Here is a 22,040-nt window from a genome sequence, read left to right as displayed (position 1 = left end):
CCCAGCTCCGGGGCTTGGGTGGGGTCAGACACACAACTTCAATACACCCTCCTGGGATGCCCTCCTCCGTGAGCGAACCCCCAACTCCAAGGCCAGGAAGCATGCGTTCATCTGACAAGCATCTCTGGAGGACCTACAGTGTGCCGGGACTCTAGGCAATATGAGTGAGATACGCGGCCAGGTCACAGGGTGGGGACAAATGGAGGGGACAGTCACACACAGTGAACACTATTGACTTAGGGGCAAGAACAGGGTGCCCTGGGCACACAGGAAGGAACACCTTCTGCCTGGAGAGTTGAGGAAGGCTTCCTTAGGAGGCGGCATGTTAGGTGGGACTTGAAGAAAAGATTTTGTTGCAAAGAGGATCACAGAGGACCAGCACTCCAGACAGAGGGACCAGCACAGGCCAAGGCTTGGTGGTAGGAAGGAGGGTAGCCTGCTAGGGGGGAGGCATCCACAGGGCTCGTGAGGGGCAGTTAGGAGAAGCAGGGCTGGAGAGGAGGGTGGGGACCAATGCAAAGGGCCCTGTGTGCAAGCTGGGCATGCGACTTTCTCTTGTGCACAGGATTTTTGGTGGTTTGGGTGATGGGTGGGAGGTGAGAGACAAGTGGTAGAGACAGTGTATTACAGGGAAACAGCCGACGGCAACGTGGAAATGCCCCCTACTCTAGAAGAGGAGAGATGTGTGGACTTGGCCTTTGAGTGGCAGGTGAACTGGCTTCCCCCAACTCAAGCTTTCAGTCAGCCAATCCCTTCCGCCCCCTGCCCGGCGTCTGCCTGGGAGGGGCCCCGGGGCTGGTGAGCAAATCTCCCACAAGGAGGCGCCAACCGACAAGTAATTGAACCGGAGGATCCGTCTCCCCATTCCTGAAGGTTTGTGAGAAATAAGTAAATGCTTAAAGCCAAACTTTTCCCCTTTTACAAGGGAGCCTTTACCTACCCAATATAATGATTTCCTCAGAGAATAAGTGGTTTGTCGATACAGTAAATTTTTTTAATGGCTGAAGTTTCTAAAAAGTAAAACAATTGGGCACTGCTAACCTCGAGTCAGAATTTATTGAATACTTTAGACTCAGCCATCATTTACCTCTGAATTTACCTCAAGAATGTAGTAAAGCAGCAGTAAATCTGGTTTCTTAAAAAGCAATAAACAGGTAAATGTTTACCACAGCAATATCTACATTCAAACAACAACAACAACAACAACAACAAAATCCCTCGAAACTACACAATTAAGGAATTTGGTGTGCCGGCATGGCCTTGGACATTGCTACTTGGTCACTCAAAAATGTCATTTTTGATGCACAGCTTGTTGGGGAGAGGGGGTCATATTGCACCTTCCTCACCCTGCCTTTTGTTCATTCTGGGACAAAGACAACTTACACACACACACACACACACACGGTCCCAATACATGGGAGGACCTCCTTCCACAACTGTGTTGTAAATACACTTTTCATTAACACTATGCTGCACACATCTGTGCACATACTAAACCAATGCTTGCCTGCTTTTTAAAAAGATTTTATTTATTTACATTTAGAGACAGAGAGAGGAAGGGAGGGAGAAAGAGATGGGGAGAAACAATGTGTGAGAGAAACATCAATTGGTTCCTCTCACACACCCCCCACTGGGGACCTGGCCGGCACCCCAGGCACGTGCCCTGACTGGGAATCGAACCAGTGACCCTTTGACTCACAGGCCTGTGCTCAATCCACTGAGTCACACCAGACAGGGTTTACTTGAGTTTTAATGAGTGCAGAGTGATCATTTGTTTGCATGTATCAAATATGTTTTATTAATCCACTACTAGTAGCCACTTAAATTACTTTAGACTCATACAGTTCAAAGTCAACTCTTTAATACTGACATTTCTTCCGAATTTAGCCACGTGTTCCATGTGCTGGGGACAAGAAAGACAGAAATGAGCTGACACCACCTCCACCGCCTGCGAGACAACCGTGCACTGCCAGCCCCCTCCCCCAGCCAACTGAAGCTGCCAGCACCTCCCACAACCACGGGAGAATGTGCTGGAACTGGAGAGTGGTTGTGATGTGCTGTGACGGTTGGGAAAAACTGTGAACGCACTTAATGCTGCTGGAATGTACACTTTGAAAAGGCACGCTTAAATAAAATGTATTTATTTATTGCATTTAAATTAATTTTATTTTTATTAACATTTTATGAGATTTTATCTAAAATACATTTTAGTTTAACTGAGCACTACAAAAACTACAGCACAACGCTAAGCATAATGTAAGATAAACACAAAAATGTAAAAACTGCAGTTAAGGGGGACCCTCTCTGCTGCGGCAGCTGACACAGGTGGGGGCTCAGACCTGGGGCCAGAGGCCTCACGGGAGCGGGAGCGGAGGTGAGTTGCTTCCGTAGGTGGTTCTTCTGCCCCTCGCCCGTCAGCGGTCAGCGAGGGCGGTGCCTGGAGCAGCTCCAGCCTTTGGAGTTGGAGTTACCTCCTGAGGGGCTCTTTGGTCTTCTGCCCGAGTGCTCTCCAGTGAGTGTCCTGGAGTGCTCCTGCCCTCTTCCCGGCCCCGACTGCAGTTGGAGGCCAGTGGTGCCACAGCCACAGCCGCCCCGTCCTGCTTTTCCCGCCTGCACCTCCACGGTGAGTGTCGCCCCTGGTGGTGCCTCAAGGCCTGTTCACAGGATGTCCCCCAAAAATGCTTTTTCTGATTCCCCCACCTGACCACAGATTTCTCCCTGCACAGAATTCCCGCACATTTTGACTTCAACTTTCCAAAGACAACTCACTTGCTAGCTCGCCCTGCACTGGGCACAGGGACTACAGTGAAACTGGGAGGCCACACAGATCTCAGAACATTCAGCCAGGGGAGGCCCATAACGACCCAGTCATGTGTGTCACCAGGGCTGGAACTGACATGTGCAAGGACATGGGTGGCAATGGCTGTACCCCGAGACAGCATCATAGAAGTGACTGCTGAGCTGTCAGGGGGCTGGGTGGGCCGTGGACAGGGGTACACACCGACCTGGGCTCTCCTCAGACAAGGACTGGCCAAGGCCCGACCAGGCTGCCAAATGTTCACCCTCTCCCATGTGCCATCTCCATGTCTGCACACGGACACACCGGCACAGCCTGCTCCAGAGCCCCTGAGAGAGCCTGGGTGCAGCCAAGACCCCAGCTTCGAAGACACAGAGCTGGGCTCATCCCTGACTCTGCATCCGGACCAGTCTGTGATTCTGGGCAAAGCACAGACCTCTGAGAACCTCCCAGTTCTCCTCTCAGTGTCTCCCCACGATCCCCACCTCCTGGTGGGCACGTCTTTGTGTAGTGTGGATGTGCGCCCTCCTTGTAAGTGTGGACTGCACTGGTGGCTCCTTAGAAGATGGCCAAGTGACCCAAGGTCACTTCCAAGATTTGGTTATAAAAACTCAGTGCTTAACCCCTGCTCAGTCTGACCTGTGTTCTCTCTGTCTCTGTCCCTCTCTCAGGTCCCCCACACTGGGGACTCAGCCTCTGTGTCATGAGTTGCTACCTGGAGACACTCACGTGGCCTACCAATGAAGGAGAGAGATGGACAGAGGAAGTCATGCCCTCCACCCAAACTCAGTCCCACCAAGACCCCCGAGTGACTCAGGCCCTGAGTGCAGCAGATCCTGCCCCAGGCGAGACTGCAGCCCCAGCCTCCGGAGAGTCCCTGGCAGAAGCACTCAGCTGAGCCACGCTGGATCCCTCGTCCAGGAAACCATGAGATAATGAGTGTTTGCTGGTTATGTCAGTGCGTGTGGGGCAGTGTTGTCGCACAGCAGTAGGTCACTAGTTCAGTTGTCTCTGCGCCAGGCCCTGGACCTGTCCTTCTCCCTCCCTCCCCCACCTCCTCCCAGGATCCCCCCAGCCACACAGATCTCCTTTCTAACCTCCTCTCTGTCCAGACTCCTTCTGCCTCCAAGTGTCTGCACAGCTGTGCTTTCTGCCAGGCTGCACATGCCTGAGTGTGCGCAGGCTGGCTCCTCCTGGCCATGCTGCTGGGAACAGAAACGTCAGCTCAGTGCAGATTGTTAGCCCTTCACCCAGTGCCCTCCAGGCCTCCTCGTAGCACCTGCTCTGTTCCCACATAGAAGCTGTTCTTTCCCTTCCCATGTTTGTGTTTTCGTGGTTGTGTCCACCTTCCCCTCCAGACTGTGAGCTCCTAGAGGGCGAGAACGTGTGGGTATTTTTTAGCACAATTGGAGGGCACAGTGGCTGAGTGAGCAGATAAGAGGATCCATTGCCCTACCTACCAGCTCAGTTCTTAGAGAAAAGTTCACTTTGGTCATTTTAAATGGACTAGATTGATAACTACTTAAGTTAATTCTGTGATTAGATGATTTCCCTGGTTATATTAACTTATGCTGAGTAACCCCCCCCCCCCGCCACTATACATTCCCCACGTAACAAGATTGGAGAGACGCACTCCTTCACGTGCTCATTTGGAACCCAGAGACGGTCCTTCAAGTGCCTTCTCCATCCCCAGGATGTCACCCCCATCTGCTTCCATCAGCCTGAGGGCACAGCACTCAGAGGAATGCATGGTGGGCGGTTGTGGCAGCCGGGTCTGCAATGGCACTCGTCGGTTCCTGTCCTCTTCCACTGTCAACGACAGGGTCATATTGCCTCGAAGGTGACTGAAAACACCATCCAGTTGTGTGCCCCAAAATGGGACAATGGATCTTGAGGAACAGTTAAAATCCCCTGACACAATGAGGAACTCATTTAGAAGGATTGGGCTTTTCAAGTCTGTACTGAGTTTTCCCCATGTGCCGAGCAAGCGCTGTGCAGAGCGCTGGGTGGAGATCTGGCTGAGCCGCGGCTCGGGCTGGGGGAAGCTCCTGGTTTGAGGAAGGAACTAACACGTGGCATGAAGTGCCCAGCAGCCTAAGGAAAAAGGAAAAAAGAAATGTGCTCCCAAGTGAAGTCTTAGATTTCTTTGCTTCATTCTTTTTAATTCTTCAATTTAAAAAAAATTATCCTATTAAACTATTAAAACCTAAATTAAACAGTCCAAGGAGGCGGGAGACGGCACAGGAAGAACTCTGAGGCTGCGCTGCTGTTACTGACCAGCGTCTAGCGTCCTGGTTGCCAGGAAACGCCTGTATCACTCAGGTAGAATGGATGGTAAACCAAGGCAGGGAGGAGGAGGGAGACGTGTCTCACCCACTGACTCAGCAGGCCCGAGCCTGGTCCGGTGACATTGCCAGGTGTTCCGACCTCACAGGAAACACCAGGCTAACATAAGAGGAACGGGGTCCCTGAAATTCTGTGTATCCTCATCTCCACTGTCTGGGAAGGAAGCCTTGAAACTGTGCTTTCACCCCAAGGCCTGGAAGGTGGGAGAGGGTCCACAGTGCCCAAAGAAGCAGCCCAGAAAACAGCTTTGGTTCATTGCCTGCCTCTGGTCACTATCTGTTTTACTACAAGTCCCTAATGCTTACAGAGAGAGCCCATAACTAACTTTGGGTAACTGCCCCAACTTCAATCGACTGCCTCCTGACATGTGTCTGTTTTACAACAAGATGAACACATCGAGTCTGGAGCAGGATAAGGATTCGGGCTGACAGACGCCCACACGCACCTAAGTCTGGGTAGTCATGTCCTGCAGGAAAGCTGGCACCACCTTTACCCGTCAACCAACAAGGATCTCCACCCCATCCCGCAAACTGTGTGAGTCCTCAGAGAGAAGGTGCCCGGGGCACACCTGCCACCCCGGCCCTTGGCTGCCTTTCCTTTTGTCACCCTGCTTTGCCCTGAACCTGTGCCTCCCCCACACCCCCACCCCCACACACACTTTAGGTAGGCCCATTCTCTCCCCTGGGAACAGATCACCCATAAACCCTGATTGGACGCTAATAGATTTGCTGATCGGAGACTCTTTACATGTGTCGGCAAGAAGAACCAGGTTTCTCCCGTTAACACAAGTACACCTGTCAGGTTCCGCAGAAACCGCACGTTACAGCAGGGGACCCGTATCCCAGGCAGTGCAACGAGGCCGCCTCACCCTGTCCACAGAGGAGCGGCCACTGGCATCCCGCTGCTCCACGTGCACCTCGTGTCCTCGCCTCTGTGCGGCCTTTGCTGTGGAACGAGCAGCCACTGACCGCCCCTCCCTGCAGAGCACCTCCAAGACCCACTCACACATGATGAACATAATTTCATGTGTTCCCTCATGCATCTGCGTGAAGACTTCCCTGCAGTCCACACTGGAGGGGAGCACAGGGGACACAGTTTACAGCTCTTAGCTGAACTGGTACCTGCTCACCAGCAGCACCAGGAGTCCCTGCAGCTCGGCATCCCGGCCACCGTGTCTGCTCTGACTGTCACAGATTTCTGTAGCAGACCAATCATCTCAATAAAGCATGTAGAAAAGCTGGATCGAATTTACAAAGTAGTCTCTTTACAGACACCAGAAAGCCGCCATGCCAGCCGAGCCTCGCCGGTCCGGGGCCCCAGGAGAAGGTGGACCCGGGGACAGGCCTCAGCCATCGGTGCTGCTGCCGCTCCTCCTGAGGCCTCTGTCCCCACACGCGCAAGGGCAGGTTGGGCGACCCTCCATTGAAACCTAGCTCTGACTACCTCAGTCCTCTTTTGAGAACAGTGCAGGTGACAGTGTCACCCGGGGCACCCTTCGACAGACACACAGGGCACCGGGACACCAGCACACGGCTCATGGGAGTGACCTCTCCTCCTTGCACAGAAAAGCCGTTTTGGCTGTCCCCCTTGTCAAATCCCCACTGCTTGGGTTTAGCATCTGCATTTGCTCTTTTCCTTTCCATTTCTTTAGTTCATGGAAATGCAACATCAAATTTACCATCTTAACTATTTTCAAGTGCACAATTCCTGGGACCAAGTGCAGTCGGCTTGTTGCGCAGCCGTCACCACAAACCATCTCTCAAACCTCACCGTGTAAACTGAAACTATGGTGATTAAGCAATTACTTCTCCTTCCCCTGCTCCTCCCAGCCTCCGGTAACCACAATTCTACTTTCTGTCTCCATGAATTTTACTAATCTGGAAACCTCATTAAATTGCAGTCACACACTTTGGGTATCTACTTACGCCCCCCACCCCTCACCAGCCAGAGTGCTGACAGAGCAAGTTGGTCGTTCACCGGGGCATCCTTCTTCTCTGACAAGGGAGGGCTACCTGATGGTGCTTGGTTCTCCCTGCTCCAGGGCTGGACTCACACATGGGAAGAGCCGATGCCTAAGAGCAACCAGGCTCCTGCTGCATCCCACCCCTCTCAGGTGTCTCCATAGACCGGTGGGTGGTGAGCTTGCCCAACACAGGGCGGCTCATTATCCCAACATGGGGCTTCACAGAGGGTGTTCATCTCATACCAGGATTAGGGGTTTCTGCTGACTCTGTTACAGGAGACTTTGGGACTCTCCAGTAAGTCTGGGTATTTGGTGGGGAGTCCTATTGGCTGTCTGGACTGGGGGACCCTGGGGTGTGGATTTGGAGACTCCCCAGAAGCTGCCAAGTGATTTCACTGAGGACTCTCTTTCTCCAGCTCTCGGCACCTCCCATCGTCTTCACTTTTGATTGAATCACTGCACATTCTGGTTCAGACTCCAATCCCAGGTCATGACTTAGATCCTCAGGAAATAAGGTGCCTTCTGGTTCACAGAGCTCTGTCTGGTAAAAAGGTGTCTTCTGTTTTTCTTTTTTGTTTAATATATTTTATTGATTATGCTATTACAATTGTCCCATCTCCCCCCTTTATTCCCCGCCACCCTGCACACCCCCTCCCACAGCATTCCTCCACTCCCCTCACCCCCCACTTAGTTCATGTCCATGGGTCGTACATAAAAGTTCTTTGGCTTCTCCATTTCCTACACTATTCTTAACCTCCCCCCTGTCTACTTTGTACCTACCATTTATACTTCTTATTCTCTGTACCTTTTCCCACATTTCCCCTCTCCCCCTCCCCACTGATAACCCTCCATGTGATCTCCATTTCTGTGATTCTGTTCCTGTTATAGTTGTTTGCTTAGTTCATTTTTGTTTCTGTTTTTTGTTTTTTTAGGTTTGGTTGTTGATAGTTGTGAGTTTGCTGTCATTTTACTGTTCATATTTTTTATCTTCTTCTTTTCTTAGATAAGTCCCTTTAGCATTTTATACAATAAAGGCTTGGTGATGATGAACTCCTTTAACTTGACCTTATCTGGGAAGCACTTTATCTGCCCTCCCATTCTAAATGATAGCTTTGCTGGATAGAGCAATCTTGGATGTAGGTCCTTGTATTTCGTGACTTGGAATACTTCTTCCCAGCCCCTTCTTGCCTGTAAGGTTTCTTTTGAGAAATCAGCTGATAGTCTCATGGGAACTCCTTTGTAGTTAATTGTCTCCTTTTCTCTTGCTGCTTTCAACATTCTGTCTTTATCTGTAATCTTGGGTAACTTAATTATGATGTGCTTTGGTGTGTGCTTCCTTGGGTCCAACTTCTTTGGGACTTTCTGAGCTTCCTGGACTTCCTGGAAGTTTATTTCCTCTGCCAGGTTAGGGAAGTTCTCCTTCATTATGTTTTCAAATAAGTTTTCAATTTCTTGCTCTTCCTGTTCTTCTTCTGGCACCCCTTTGATTTGGATGTTGGAGAGTTTGAAGTTGTCCCAGAGGTTCCTAAGCCTCTCTTCATTGTTTTGAATTCTTGTTTCTTCATTCTGTTATGGTTGAATGTTTATTTCTTCCTTCTACTCCAAATTGTTGATTTGAGTCCCTGTTTCCTTCCCTTCACTGTTGATTTCCTGTACATTTTCTTTTATTTCACTTTGCATAGCCCTTACTTTTTCCTCTATTTTGAGACCATAAACCAATTCTGTGAGCATCCTGATTACCAGTGTTTTGAACTGTGCACCTGACAGGTTGGCTATCTCCTCATTGCTTCATTGTATTTTTTCTGGAGCTTTGATCTGTTCTTTCATTTGGGCAATTTTTTTGTCTTGGCACACCTGTTACTTAGGAAGGGGCAGAGCCTTAGGTATTGGCTGTGTTATGATGCTGTAAGTGGGGGAGGGGACCAAAAGGGAACAATGTCACTTGTTCAGCTCTCTGCTGGCTTTCAGTAACTTACCCCTTTACCCGCAAGCAAATTGGGCCCTTCTGGTGCTGATTCCCTGGTAGGTGGGTGTCTGTATGTTCTAGGAGCCTGTGAATCTCTCCAACAAACTCTCCTCTGAGGCTGGGAGTTTGTCCTGCCACTGCAACCCCCATGGGTTTTTACAATGAGAGATTTTGAGACTTTCTTTTCCTACACTGGAACCCTGGGTTGCTTGGTCTGTCTCTCTCCCCAGTTGTTCCTCCTGGTTTATCCACATGCAAATATGGGATCGCCTAGTCCACCGGCTGCTGCCTTGAGTCCTCTCCACCAAGCTTCCTATCTCCACCCCTCCTACTGGTCAGAATGACAGTTTCTTCTTTAACTCCTTGGTTGTCAGACTTCCAGAAAGTTTGATATGCTGTCGGTTGTTTTTCTTTTTTGTTTTTAAATTTGTTTTTGTCCTTCTTTTGGTTGTGCAAGGAGGTGCAGTGTATCTACCTATGCCTCCATCTTGGCCAGAAGTTTGGTAGAGTGGGGGGAAAGCCTCTATTCCAGGAAATAGCACTTTGGGGGAAGTTTTGGCTGACTGGTCAGCCTATGCTTAAAACCTATGACTAAAAGGAAAATTTTTTATTGTAATACTGTTTGGTTTATGTATTGTATAATCTAGACTAGGAGAGCACTGGCCACTGAATGGGGCTTTCAATGTATTATACCGCAAGTACAGTTGTTTTGTCAAAGATAAAGGAAGTGGGACAAAATGCCCTACATAGAAACTTTCATGAGTTTACATGACAAAGATGCAGAATTAAAAGGAACTAAGTTAATAGTTAAAGGAAATTTGCCTGTGAATGGTAGCAGAAGCTCAGAACAGAGGGACCAGGATGATCTAGATATCACGGCTGCTGTGAGCACAGTCGGAGTTCCCACAGCCCCTCCGACCCTGGGGCCCTTCCACCGCACTGGGCTGAGGGAACTGGGGAAGTTAGCCTGAACCAGTCTCTCCATCTCCCACCTGCTAGGGAACCAAATTTGGTGGATGTAGGGTAAGTGGAGGCAGTCTGGCTTCCTCGCCCAGGTGTCTGGGTAACTAAGGGGAGCAGGGTTCCCATAGCCCTGGAGGGGCCTGATAACCAGTGTTCTCACCATCTTGAGACCTGGTCCGATAGACTATTCCCATAACATGAAGTGGACTTGCGTACACAGAATTATGTTACATTATATAATGTTCTGGCAGTTTGCCGGCTTTGTTCCCCTCTAGTACTTAAACAGGTAGGGACTCCCTGCTGGGGGCGATGATGGTAAGAGACACACAAGGGGACCGGTGTCACGATGGGTGCCACGCTGGGGAGCAGGGGCCACAACATAAGACATGCAGATAGACATGCAGCTTGCAGCGTGCGTGGCTCACCCACCCATGAACAAGGGCATGCCAGACATCCCAACGGCTCCGTGAATATTTTTCCATCTGCACAAATACCATGAACCTGCCTGGCCTTGAAGGGTGGCAACACAGTGGAGGACAAGCCAGGGTAGGGCAATACCCTTTGTGAAAACTTCGAGTGGGAATAGGGCCAGTGGGCCAGCTGGATGGCATTGGGCATATAATCCATTTTCCACATCAGATCTGTTAAACTGGAAAAGCTCTGAAAGGACCAGAGCTTTACAGTCCTCTGAAAGGACCATAGCCCCTTAGAATGGATGAAGGAGTACACTCAGGTGCTTGAGTCCCTGAAGGTGCATCTGGCTTCTGCACCGGCTTCGGAGCTTCCAAACCTACTGAAGCCCTTCCAATTACATGTGCAGGAAACACAGATGTCCTCACCCAGATGCTTAGTGACATTTTTCATCCATCACATTCTTGTCAGGGAAACTGGAACACACCGTCCGGGGGTGGCCAGCCTCAGCCGCCTTCGAGCTCTTACAGGAAGCTGAAAAGCTTTCCTTGGGACAGCCTGTCACCATGTATGTGCCCCAGCAAGGGTTGAGCCTGCTGGAGCAAAAAGGAAATCTCTGGCTCCCTGCTGGAAGAATGGGCAGGTACTGAGCCATTGTTCTCGACACTCCCAACGTCTCCCTCAAAACTCTAAGTAAGTAAAATCCCACTTCTCTTCTCCCAGAGCCTGACTCGGCTGCACTAATGCATGACTGTGCTGAGATAATTAATGTAGTGTATTAATGTAGTGTATTCCTGTAAACCAGCAGAACTGATTTACAGGACCATCCTCTAGAAGAAGCAGACTGGACTCCATATGCAGATGGAAGCAGTTATATGGACAAAGGAGACAGGGAAGCTGAGGGTGCAGTTGTGACTCTTGAAGGAGTAGTGGAGGCCAAGGCCTTGCAGCTGGGAACCTCTGCTCAGACAGCTGAACTGACTGCATTGACGAGGGTGCTGGAATTGTCACCCGAAGAGAGAATGAATGTGAATATCACTTCAAGGTAAGCTTTCCTAACTTCGCAACCACATGGTTCCATCTGGGAGGAAAAAGATCTGTTAACCTCCAATAAGAAGGAGATTAAGCATGCAGCAGAAATTTTTAAATTCTTAGAGGATGTTCAGATACCTTTGCAGAAGGCAGTTACGCACTGCCCGGGGCATCAGAAAGAGGACACTGAAGTGATTAGAAGAGACACGCTGGCTAATTGAACAGTGAAACAGTCTGCTGGCTGGAGTTTTTTAAAGATTTTATTTATTTATTTTTAGAGAAAGAAGAAGGGAGAGAGAAAGAGGGAGAGAAACATCGATGTGCTACAGCTGCTTTGACTGGTTGGTTGCCTCTCGCACCCGCCTGCACAACAGGGGACCTGGCCTGCAACCAAGCATGTGCCCTGACTGGGAATCAAACCAGCAACCTTTTGGTTTGCAGGCTGGCATTCAATCTCCACTGAGCCACACCAGCCAGGGCAGAGAGATGGGCTTTTGATGAAGAAGGTGCTGATAGTGGATGGAGAAAGAATGAGAAAGAAGCTACACTGCTTCCTGCCATTTAGTAGAGCCAGTCCTGCAGCATTTGCATGAGGCCACTCACTGTGGAAGGGACTCATTGCCCACGTATATGAAACTGTGGCTCACAGGCCCTGACATTTCTAAAGCCACATGAAAAGTAATTGCTAAATGTGTTGTGTGCCAGAAGAACAACCCCAAGGCAGATCCCCACCAAAAGAGAGAAGGGAAAGAACACCAAGGACAGAGCCCATTTGAGGACTGGCAAACAGACTTTACCCAGATGCAAAGGGTCCGAGGGTGGCAGTGTTTGCTAGTCCCGTTGACAGCTTTTCAGGATGGGTAGAAGCCTATCGCACTAGAACAGAGAAATCCTCGAGGTAGTGAGAGACGTGCGGAAGGAAATAATTCCTTGCTCTGGCCTACCCAGCAGCATCCAGAGCGACAATGGGCCTGCTTTCGTTTCAGAAATTACACAGATTAGTCAGGAATCAAGTGGAGACTCCACATGATATGGAGACCTCAGGCTTCCAAAGTGTAAAGAAGATGGGTCACACCTTGAAGAAAAACATAGCCAAGCTGTGTCAAGAAATTCTTCTCCATTGGGATCGAGCTTTACCTATTGCCCTGCTCAGGATAAGGATGGCTCTTCTCAAAGTGAGATTCAGCTGAGTCCTTATGAAATTGTGTAGGGGTGACCACTTCAGGCTGCGGGTGGGGTGGGAGATATGTATGTAGGTCAAGAAGTGACGGTAAAGAAATACGTGCCACATTTAAGTCAGATCTTAGCTGTAACTAATGAGCTTATTGGGTGCAGCAGAGACCTCTCCCCACAGGTGCACTACATTCCTTTGAGCCTGGAGACAAGGTGCTACTCAAGACTTGGATGACGGATCTCCAGAAAGCCAACTAGAAGAAAAGTGGACTGACCCCTGGGACGTGCTCCTCACCGCCCCAACCGCAGCGAAGTTGGCAGGAGTAAAACCTTGGATTCGTCACACCAGAGTAAAGAAAGCACCAGAGGGACAATGGACCACCGAGCCTCAAGAAGACCTGAAAGTCGTCTTCCGAAAACAATGACTTATTCTTCTCATTACTTTTTGTTTAACCCCATGTTAGGGAGAACTTGTTCCTTTCAACTGAGGTGAAAATGTTTGGGTATATTTAGCAAAAAATGTTCTAAACATCTCTGACTTTTGTCTTGCAGGAGGAACCTACATTGAACAAACTTTCACTTCATGTCTTGGAGGTGTTTGTACTCCCCTAGAAAGCCTTCAAAAATTATACTTTGTTTAAGCATATCAATAAGAAAATTACCTACTCCAATATCTGTAATCGGGGACCTGTGGTAACTCTAAAAGACAGGGAAATGCTTTCCTTAAAAGTCATTAGTGTATCAGTGTAATGCATCAGTATAATGAATCAGTGTAATGTATCAGTGTAATGTAATGAATCAGGCTTCTCTGGGATCACATCTTGACCTTGCTCTCTACTGGCCTCGTGCACACGAGAAGTTTGCTTACCTCTCAACCCCTCGGTTTCCCCTCCTCGACACGAGGGTGACAGTGCCATCTCATCAGGTTATGGGGGTTTGGGAGGGATGTCCGCACGGCAGGTGTGCTGACGCCTGGCACAGCGAAGGGCTCACGAACCAGTGGAGGGAGCGTTGTGAGCTGTCGGGACAACCGTGCGGACGGACTGGCTGACGAGCAGACACAGACCGCACTGCCCTTCAGAGTCCCTTCCTCTCTGTGTCCAGAAACCCAGTTTCTCTACCAAATTGCCTGTCCTGGTATGACACATGCCACTGTCCCCACCCCCACATCAAGTTAGGGACAGATGAAGGCTCTTGTCCCTTGGGAGTTGCCTGGGATTTTACCAGGAAATGCTGAGCACTCACTCTTAGGTGTGTCCCACCCACCCAAGTGGAGCAATGGTCCTGGAAGCAGGCAGTGAACATGGCCCCAGGGCTCCCAGCCCCTGGGAGGTCCCTTTATAAGGCTCAGACTGAGCCTTATAAAGGGACCAATCTTTGCCCAGATGCACAGCACTCGCATCCTTCTCCTCAGTGACACCTCGTCAGCTCGGGTAAGTCTGCAGCCGACTCTGCCGGGAGGGGTGCTCGGGCCCAGCGTGTTCTGTGCTGTGCAGCAGCAGGGGAAGCAGTGATGGGAGAGATTCGGGGGCCTGGGTGCAGCCTCATCTCGGCCTCCGACGGGGCTGTGTGACTTCCTCCCACTGAGGTCCCGAGGTCCTCATCCACAACACGATGGCTGGACTGATGCTCCCCATTGCTCCCTTCCCTCCTCTGGGACAACTCCCATGCAAACACCCCTGGTGGAAGATGCAGGAATGACCCTCCCTCCCTCTCTCTCCTCTTGTGAGAAGACCTGCCCCTGGATCAGGGACAGACCAACCAGAGCTTCCCGACCTCCTCCCCAGCTGAGGGAATGACCGGTGACCTTCTGGGCACTGGGCTCAGCTCTGGCTTTGGCCGAGTTGACAGAGGCCTGGGGTGGTTCCACTTAGTGACATAACAGCAAGGACCTTCTCCCAGACGAGGAGGTGGTGGTGGTTTGTGTAAGATGCCCACACGTGTGAGCCATGCACATTCCCTGGGTGCTTTGGAAAGTCTGGAGTGTGAGGGCTGCACTGTCCCATTTCTCTGCTTGGGATTCAGATTATTGTGGAAATAACCAGCTTTAGGATGTCAGACCTTCTCTTTGTTTAAGTGTGGTCTAGCCTTGGAGTTCCAGAGAGCACAGAGGTATGAAGGGCTGATAATCCCCAAAAACAGGCAATCCAAGGACCCCATCTCCTCTTCCACCCAACGGCCTAAGAACTGGAGCAGGTGTTTCTGTTGATTATTGCACTGAGCTGACTCTGGTCCACACTCCCTACTTCTGTGTCACAGGAATAGTCAAGTCTTCCACCAAGGCCTGGGACAGGGCTACGTTTCTCTGCTCACACTCACTATGCTACTCACACTCATGCCTGGGACCTTCCCCAGCCCATTTCATGCTAATTTTGCTTCATGGTCTGGTCGGTGCCCAGGGGATCTCGTGCCCCACAGCAGCCCAGAGGATCAGACCAGGTCAGCAAAACATTAATTTGTCGTGGAGGTTCTAACCCAGTCATTGACAACAGAAGAGATGGATTTGATGCTTTTACAAGTGTAGTGTTGTCCAAACACTGTGTTTGGCTTGAGGTTCCACCTCAGGCTTGGGTCCTTCTCAGTGTGGTGACCCCTCCCCTCTCTGCTTCCAGCTCCTGGGGTGCTGTCCACAGTGGGTTCTGTGTCCCCCTCCACCTCCTCTGGACCCTGCCCTCCGCGGGCCCAGGTCCCAGCCTTGGTCTCGCCCTCCTAGAGTGACACCTCATCCCACCTCCCAGTGTGACACGGTTCCTTCTGCACCTCCTGAGCCTCACTTCACTGGATCCTCGGTCCCCACCCCATTGTCCTAACCTGGAGACCCTCACTGGGGGGAGGATAACAGAGCCACTGTCCTTCCCTCTGGCAGCCCCTTTGAAAACCAAGATGAGCCACACCAAAGCCGAGAAGTCCGTGATGGGCATGATCGACCTGTTCCACAAGTACGTCAAACCCGATGACACGATTGACAAGCCGGGCCTGCTGAAGATGCTGAAGGAGAATTTCCCCAACTTCCTCAAGGCCTCTGTGAGTCGGGGCAGCTTCTCAGGGTTGCCTGGGCCCTGGCGTGGCTGAGGGCACTTGGCTGTGAGCCTTTGGGCGAGTCGCTTCCATTCTCTGATACTTAATAGTCTCACCTGCAAAAGGGACCAGTAAAATTCATATCCCAGCTTATTGTCGGGGTGTAAGAGATGACATGTGAGAATGTGGCAGCATGTGCAGATGTGTGGGTGTCAGTGGTGGTGATTAGGTGGTCAGACAGCGCTGCAGCTGGAGGGCCGTGAACAGGTCCCCTCCTGCTTGTCACAATCACTCCAGGACGCTGCAGCGCATATGCTCAGGCCCTGCTCTAGAACCTCCAACTAGGATCCCTGAGATCAGAGGGAAGGTGACAGAAATGCCATCACTGCTAGAACGTAACACACCTCTTTACGATGAAAATGTCATTGCACACCTGGCTTAATCGGACAGTTAGAAGTACTGAACTGGGTACAAAACGGGGTTACCAGGTGACACAGAGACTAGGCGGGCAAGAAGAGGGGATGGAGCATGCAAGATTTTGGAAGCCAAACAGATGACAGGAGAAGAGGGTTCGCTATGAAGAAGAGGCGGGGAATGGTCTGTTCTGCGTCCCTGAGCAGAACTCAGGCAGTCGGCGCCTTCAAAGCAGCATGTGGATTGGTCTGGCCATCGGCCCCCGCCGTGCTCACTGACAGTTCAGCTCGGGCAGGGCCTGCCTACCACCACCAGGTCTCTCGATCACGGTGACGGTGACGTGGGGCCAAGGCACCTCCCTCAGGGGACTGCAGGTGACACTGAGGTCCCCACCACCATTCACCCACACCAGCTACACCTGTGCGGCCCCAGGTGCTCGCTCCCTGTCTCCGCCTCCTCCTCCCCCTCCTCCTCCTACTCCACGCACAACACTTCAGGGACTGAATTTTTCTTATTTTGCATCTTTTCCCACAGGACAATCAGGGCAAAGATTACTTGTCCCATATCTTTGAGGAAAAAGACAAGAATGAGGATAAGAAGATTCAGTTCTCCGAGTTCCTGTCCTTGGTGGGGGACATAGCCACTGAATACCACAATCAGAGCCACAAAGGGACCGCCAGTTCCGGGGGACACCAGTGAGCCCCGCCCAGCCCCAGGCCTCCAGAGACCCCAAAAACAATAAAGTGTCTCCTTCACCCAGACAAGGCCTATTTCCTGCTTTTTCTTTGGATATTTATGCTGTCAAAACTGCCACTTCTTGGTGAGCCTCACTATGGATTCCCCATGGTTGGATTAGCCCGTAAAAGGTGCCAGCAGGGTGCCCTCCTGTGGCCTTCAGCCTCACTGGCCACCTCTCTCAGCAGGGCCTTGTGGCCGCCTCTGCCCCTGCTCCCTAGTGCAGCCAACACGCCCGGCCCCAGAGGCCAGCAGGACAGAGAATTCTGTGGGGCCCCAGCCACGCTTTTCCTTCTCAAGCGTGGATCCGCACCAGGGGATCGTGGAACTGCAGTGAGCAGGAGCCCAGGTCTGACCCATGGGTGCCCCACGCCCACCCACTCCTGCCCAGTGTGACCCCGAGGGCACAGGGGAGATGGCACCCCTGAAACAGGGGTCCCATGGAGGGCATCGGGCACTTGTCACTGAGAACAGGATGCTCAGCAGTGCCTGGAGGACTGGATCCCTTGTCCTGTGTCCTGGGCTCCTGGGCTGTGTCCTGTCCTGAGCATCTGCGTGTGTTTCAGCCTGCGTGGGTGTCCCTGTGGAGGGGAGAGAGCCACCCTGTCTGCTGAGCTCATCCTCGAAATGGTTCGCTAAATGCCGGGAGCTGGGTGTCTGGGGAAATTCACCTGGTGATCGGGGTCCAGGTGTGAGGAGCTGGAGCTAGTCCTGGAGTCCAGACAGCCTCTGGGCGCCAAGTGAGAAGACAGGACTGGGGGGAGCAGGGAGCAGAGGGCACTAAGGGATGGGCGGAGAGCTCATGCTGCGCGTCATAAAGGACAGTCCCCTTCCTCTGCCACAGAAAGGGGCACGTCATCTCCCTCAGGCTCTTGGAGATCAGAAAAGGTGCTTGAGGCTGAGGGTTTCAGGAACAAGCAGGACAGAGGGGCTGCCTGAGCAGAGCGCTGGCTGTCCCCACAGATGGGGTCTCTCCATGGTGCCCGGAGGCCGGCCAGCGCTCACCTGTACGTCCAGGGCCACCTCTGGGCACGTCCCCAAAGCTCCAGCAGCTCCCCTCCTGGAGGCTCCCGTCATCTGCTGCCACTCCCTGCCTCCCGCTCACAGCCTCCCACCGACCGGCAGTCAGGCCGGCATTCTCCAGGGAGGAACTGGGCAACTGTCTCCAAACTCTCCTTCTGTCCTGCCTGCAGGAAACTCGTAGCGGGAGTCATTTGTCCACTGGATGGCACGTCCACCTCCTACTCCCACCCTTCCGTTAGCACCTCGGCTCCGAGACCACCGCCTCCCTCCCCTGCAGGGATGTCCTCTCCTGACCACACTGCGCAGCTTGTCATCACTTAGGACACGTCTGAGCTCTTCTTCTCCTACATCTCACTCTCTGCTTGCTGCCGTCTGTCCCCTCTCTCCCTGCTCCTCATTCCACCTGCTCTCAAACTCGGGGAGACCTGCTCCCCGAGGCCTTTTCACTGTCTCTCCTGTCAGGACACTGCTGACCCGCCACAGCAGCCGCTCTCTGCTGACCAGGGTCTCTGGTGCTGACTTTCCTCTGGGCCACCCCTCCCCTCACCTCCTGCTCCCCCCTCAACCCTCCCAGCCTTCCACTGTCTTCTCTCCTCCTGCACCAGGACGCTGGGCTGGTCGCTGCCAGGGCTCCCAGAGCTGGTGCCTGACTTCCTCTGCTCAGCCCTCCCTGTACCCGTCCTGGGAACCCAGCTCCTGAAGGTCCCAGTACTTGCAGCCCCACCCCAACATACTTTATTGTTTCCCGGTTCAGTTCAATTTTTGTGATTCCTCCCTCTGCCTGAAATGTCTCTCGATGCCTCATCTGCCTGGTTACTGTCACATAGCTCAACAGAGTATAAACGTCAACTTCTCCTCAGTGACTCTCTTTGGAAGTGGACACACAAAACTTCTCCACAAATAAATGTCCTCTCCTCCTTTATGCTGCCTGTCACGCTGAGCCCACTTGTACTACAGGAGCCTCGTCGCGTCACTGCCCCACATGCGTGCACCTCATCCAGGCTGGGGAAGGAAAACACGTACTTTAACATCACTGATCTCTAGTACCTGGCAGCTCCAGCTCACAGTGCTTACTCTGACATCACTTCTTTTTGTTAAAATTTACTTGTTCAAATTCTGGTCCATCCCATCCAATGTTAACAGCAATCAAAAATGTAAAAACCTCCAGTTTCGAGGTCGGCTGTGAAATGCAGGAAGGAGCCTGGAAAGTGGGGCCAGGCTGAAAAGTGAAACTTGAAACAGCAAACGGCTGCTGCTGAGACCGCCGTCCGGACCTTCCAAAACAAGGAGACGCTGCGCCCCCACGCCCATCGCTGGTCCGCACCAGCCCGCTGAGCAGGCCGTGGCCTCTGAGGTGCGCCTGCCCTCCCTCATTTCCCCAACATTGCTTCCTTCAGCTGTCATAGGTTAAAAATCAGGATGAAGTGGATAGACAAACACTTACTCATCTTCTGGTCGGGTTGAGGAGTCACACCCTAAAGGGACCCTTGTGTGGGACCCCGAGATGGGCTCCTGTTCTCAATGCTATGGCGCGACGGTCAGTTGCAGGACTCCTCTCGCTCTGTTAGTATTTGCTCCTTCTGTGCCCGTGTCAGCCCAGAGAGGTCATCTCCTGGAGGGCAGGGACCACGTGTCTGGTCCAAAGTTATTCCCCATTTGTCCTGAGGCAGCATTGTGTGTGCCCCGGCAGGGCGCAGTAGAAGGGTGTTAGCCCCGCCCTCCGGGGTGGGTGAGAGCGCTGGAGAGGACTGACGGAAGGGGAGGAGCCGGGCCACCTCCACAGCTTTGCTCCGCGTTGGTGTGCGAAGAAACCGCCGCGGTTCAGGTGAGACTGAAGAGCCTCAGGAAAAGGCCGCAGCTGGACGCGTGCTCGGGGGCTAAGGTCTGAGAGAGGCTCTGACGCCAGAGGGGACTCGGAAGTGGTGCCTGAGGAAGAGAAGTGTGTGGACCCAGGACCTGGAACTTTCTCTCTCCCCTCCCCCGTGCTCTGTGTACACAGAGGGGATGCCTAGGACGGAGTTCGTTGATGTGAGTGGAGCATGGTGGTGTTTGTCACCCTGCGCATGCTGCAGGAACTATTTGCTGTTTGTTGAACCCAAAACATTCTGCAAAGTGGAAGCCAAGGGGTGTCGGGGGAGGGTGCTCAAGAGCACGTTTTGTCCATGTGCTGGTGGGAGATGGAGTTAAAGGAGATGTGGGTGCCAAAGGAATGTCCTCACATAAAACGTCCCGTGCAAGTCCACATCGGGCAGCTCGGCCCAGGGTCCCATCGTCCTGCGTCTCAAGGACTTCACGTCTACAGAGCCAGACGGCTCCTCAGAGACAACCCAGCCCCAGCCTGTAACTCAGGGCTACACCACCGAGGCCCAGGAGAGACTGACGTACTCAACACTGTGCAGGTTGTTGGTGACAGAGCGGTGCCTGCGATGCGGGTTCCCCGCTTCTCGGTGAGCACTCGTGCCGGTTCCAGGCCGGGGAAATTGCCAGACTGTCTTCATTTGTTTCCCCACCTTTACATGTCTCACGAGTGACATCACCTCGTTACACCTCGTTACACGAGCACATTCACACCCGTCACCTCATGTGATAACGCTGAGTATCCCCTGGGGAATGGCTCTCACTCCTGTTCGACACTCGGGAAACCAAGACACGAGGAAGCGAGTGCTTCCCCTGAGTCACACTGGGGTTACGGTGGAGCCGGCACTGGAAGTCGGGACTCCTGACCCTGAGTCAAGAGGTTAAGTGTTAATCACACTTTCTTACAACTTCTTACTTCATTCAACCCATGAGTGGGAGTCTGTCATGCGTCAGGACTGTCACATCCTGTCCTGGCCTCAGGCAATTCCTCGCCTGGCTGTGGAGAAGAATACATAAATATTATCAGAACAATGTGGAAGTTGAAAAATAGTGATAAAAACTGTTATGGGATTGTGTAAGAAGCAATAAATACCACTTAGGAGATTACAGAACCTAACAGAACAGGTGGCTTTTCATTAATTATTATATTCTGTTAGAAGTGAACAACCATAAAGGTAGGTTTAAGCAAGAATCCTTCTACAACTGGACAGGATCCTGAGAAGGGCCCGCGTTCACTCTGCTCGAGGAGCACTTGTAAACCTCTTCCAAGAGAGGATCCAGCCAGGGACTGTGATGTCTTCTGTAGTGTCCTCTCTTGTGGTTAAGAGGAAAAAATATCATACTACATAGTAGGATTAGAGGGATTATTGGTCCTGTTTGGAGATTTTTCTTAGAAACAGTTTATATAGGTGTTTATTGCAGATCATTTATGAAATTCAAGTTATATAAAGTTCTATTTTTCAGCTTGTTTTCATGCATAACTGAGCAAATCTAAAACTATAAGCTGCTAGATCAAGCCTCACCTGAAATGGGTTATTTTGATACTTCTCAGTTATAAAAACTAACAAGTTTCCTGTTTTGTTCAAGCCAGTTTGGGTTTTATGTTTCTTGCAACTTTAAAAGATTTTTTAATTGATTTGAGAGAGAAACATCAATTTTTTCCCCAGTCAGACTGTGTTCTCTCCCTCTTACTCTTTCAAAGGAAGAGAAGAGCGATCATCAATGGCTATTAGCAGTTGCAAAAGCAACACCAAAAGTCAGCCTCATGGTCAGGACAGAACACTGTGCCTCCTCCTCACGGTTTTGGGTGCTCCACACATTCAGAGAAATCTCTAGTGATGAACTATAGTAATGAGCCCTGAAAGTATAGTCTCAAAACATCAATTTTTGTCATTCCAATTATTTATGCATTCATTGGTTGATTCTTCTATGTGCCCTGACCCGGGATCAAACCTGCAACCTTGGCATATCAGGACAATGCTGTAACCAACTGAGATACCCAGCCAGGACTCAAAAGTCTTGATCAGCGTGATACAAAGCCCATGTTAAGTGAAGATTTTAACCGTGGGCCTTCCAAAATTGTCTGAGTTGGTTGTATAATGAACAGAAACTATACTTCATTTGAAGTATCTTGTGCTTCTATATCCTGAGTAGTCCCAAGTAGAAAATAAGAAAATGAACCCCAGCCTGAAGCTGCCAAGTTTTAGAAGTAACCCATGGTGAGAAGAAAACCCAAGTGAGAAAATTATTGTTCCAGAATTTTCAAAGGTAATAGAGATATTTTGCTCCACTATGTATAAAAAGGAATATAGAACACCATGGAAACATTTTCTTGAAATTCT

At 51.2% G+C, this 22,040-nt stretch overlaps 1 protein-coding gene and 1 non-coding gene across 2 annotated transcripts; one reads left to right on the top strand and one right to left on the bottom strand.

Annotated features, from left to right (window-relative positions):
• Nucleotides 1-14,011: 14,011 nt before the first annotated feature.
• Nucleotides 14,012-16,831, top strand: LOC114489125 (protein S100-A7-like). The gene is made up of 3 exons (XM_028503130.2): nt 14,012-14,084; nt 15,518-15,675; nt 16,618-16,831. Exons 2-3 carry the CDS (start codon nt 15,535-15,537, stop codon nt 16,780-16,782), a joined length of 306 nt encoding a protein of 101 aa, XP_028358931.1. The 5' UTR covers nt 14,012-14,084; nt 15,518-15,534; the 3' UTR covers nt 16,783-16,831.
• A 4,529-nt stretch (nt 16,832-21,360) lies between these two features.
• On the bottom strand, nt 21,361-21,572 carry LOC114489263. Its single transcript, XR_003683832.1, has one exon. It is a non-coding gene; the product is annotated as a small nucleolar RNA U3 (small nucleolar RNA).
• Between the last annotated feature and the right edge of the window lie 468 nt (nt 21,573-22,040).

Source organism: Phyllostomus discolor, chromosome 14, assembly GCF_004126475.2.
Source record: "Phyllostomus discolor isolate MPI-MPIP mPhyDis1 chromosome 14, mPhyDis1.pri.v3, whole genome shotgun sequence".
In the NCBI taxonomy this organism is placed as follows: domain Eukaryota; kingdom Metazoa; phylum Chordata; class Mammalia; order Chiroptera; family Phyllostomidae; genus Phyllostomus; species Phyllostomus discolor.
The sequence above is the reverse complement of the archived record's forward strand: the minus strand, read 5'-3'. Positions and strand labels throughout refer to the sequence as shown.

Excerpts from the sequence above, each read along its gene's own strand:
- LOC114489125 (XM_028503130.2), top strand. The coding sequence starts at position 15,535 with ATGAGCCACACCAAAGCCGAGAAGTCCGTGATGGGCATGATCGACCTG. Across the intron at positions 15,676-16,617 it reads CCAACTTCCTCAAGGCCTCT|GACAATCAGGGCAAAGATTA; the intron begins GTGAGTCGGGGC and ends CTTTTCCCACAG.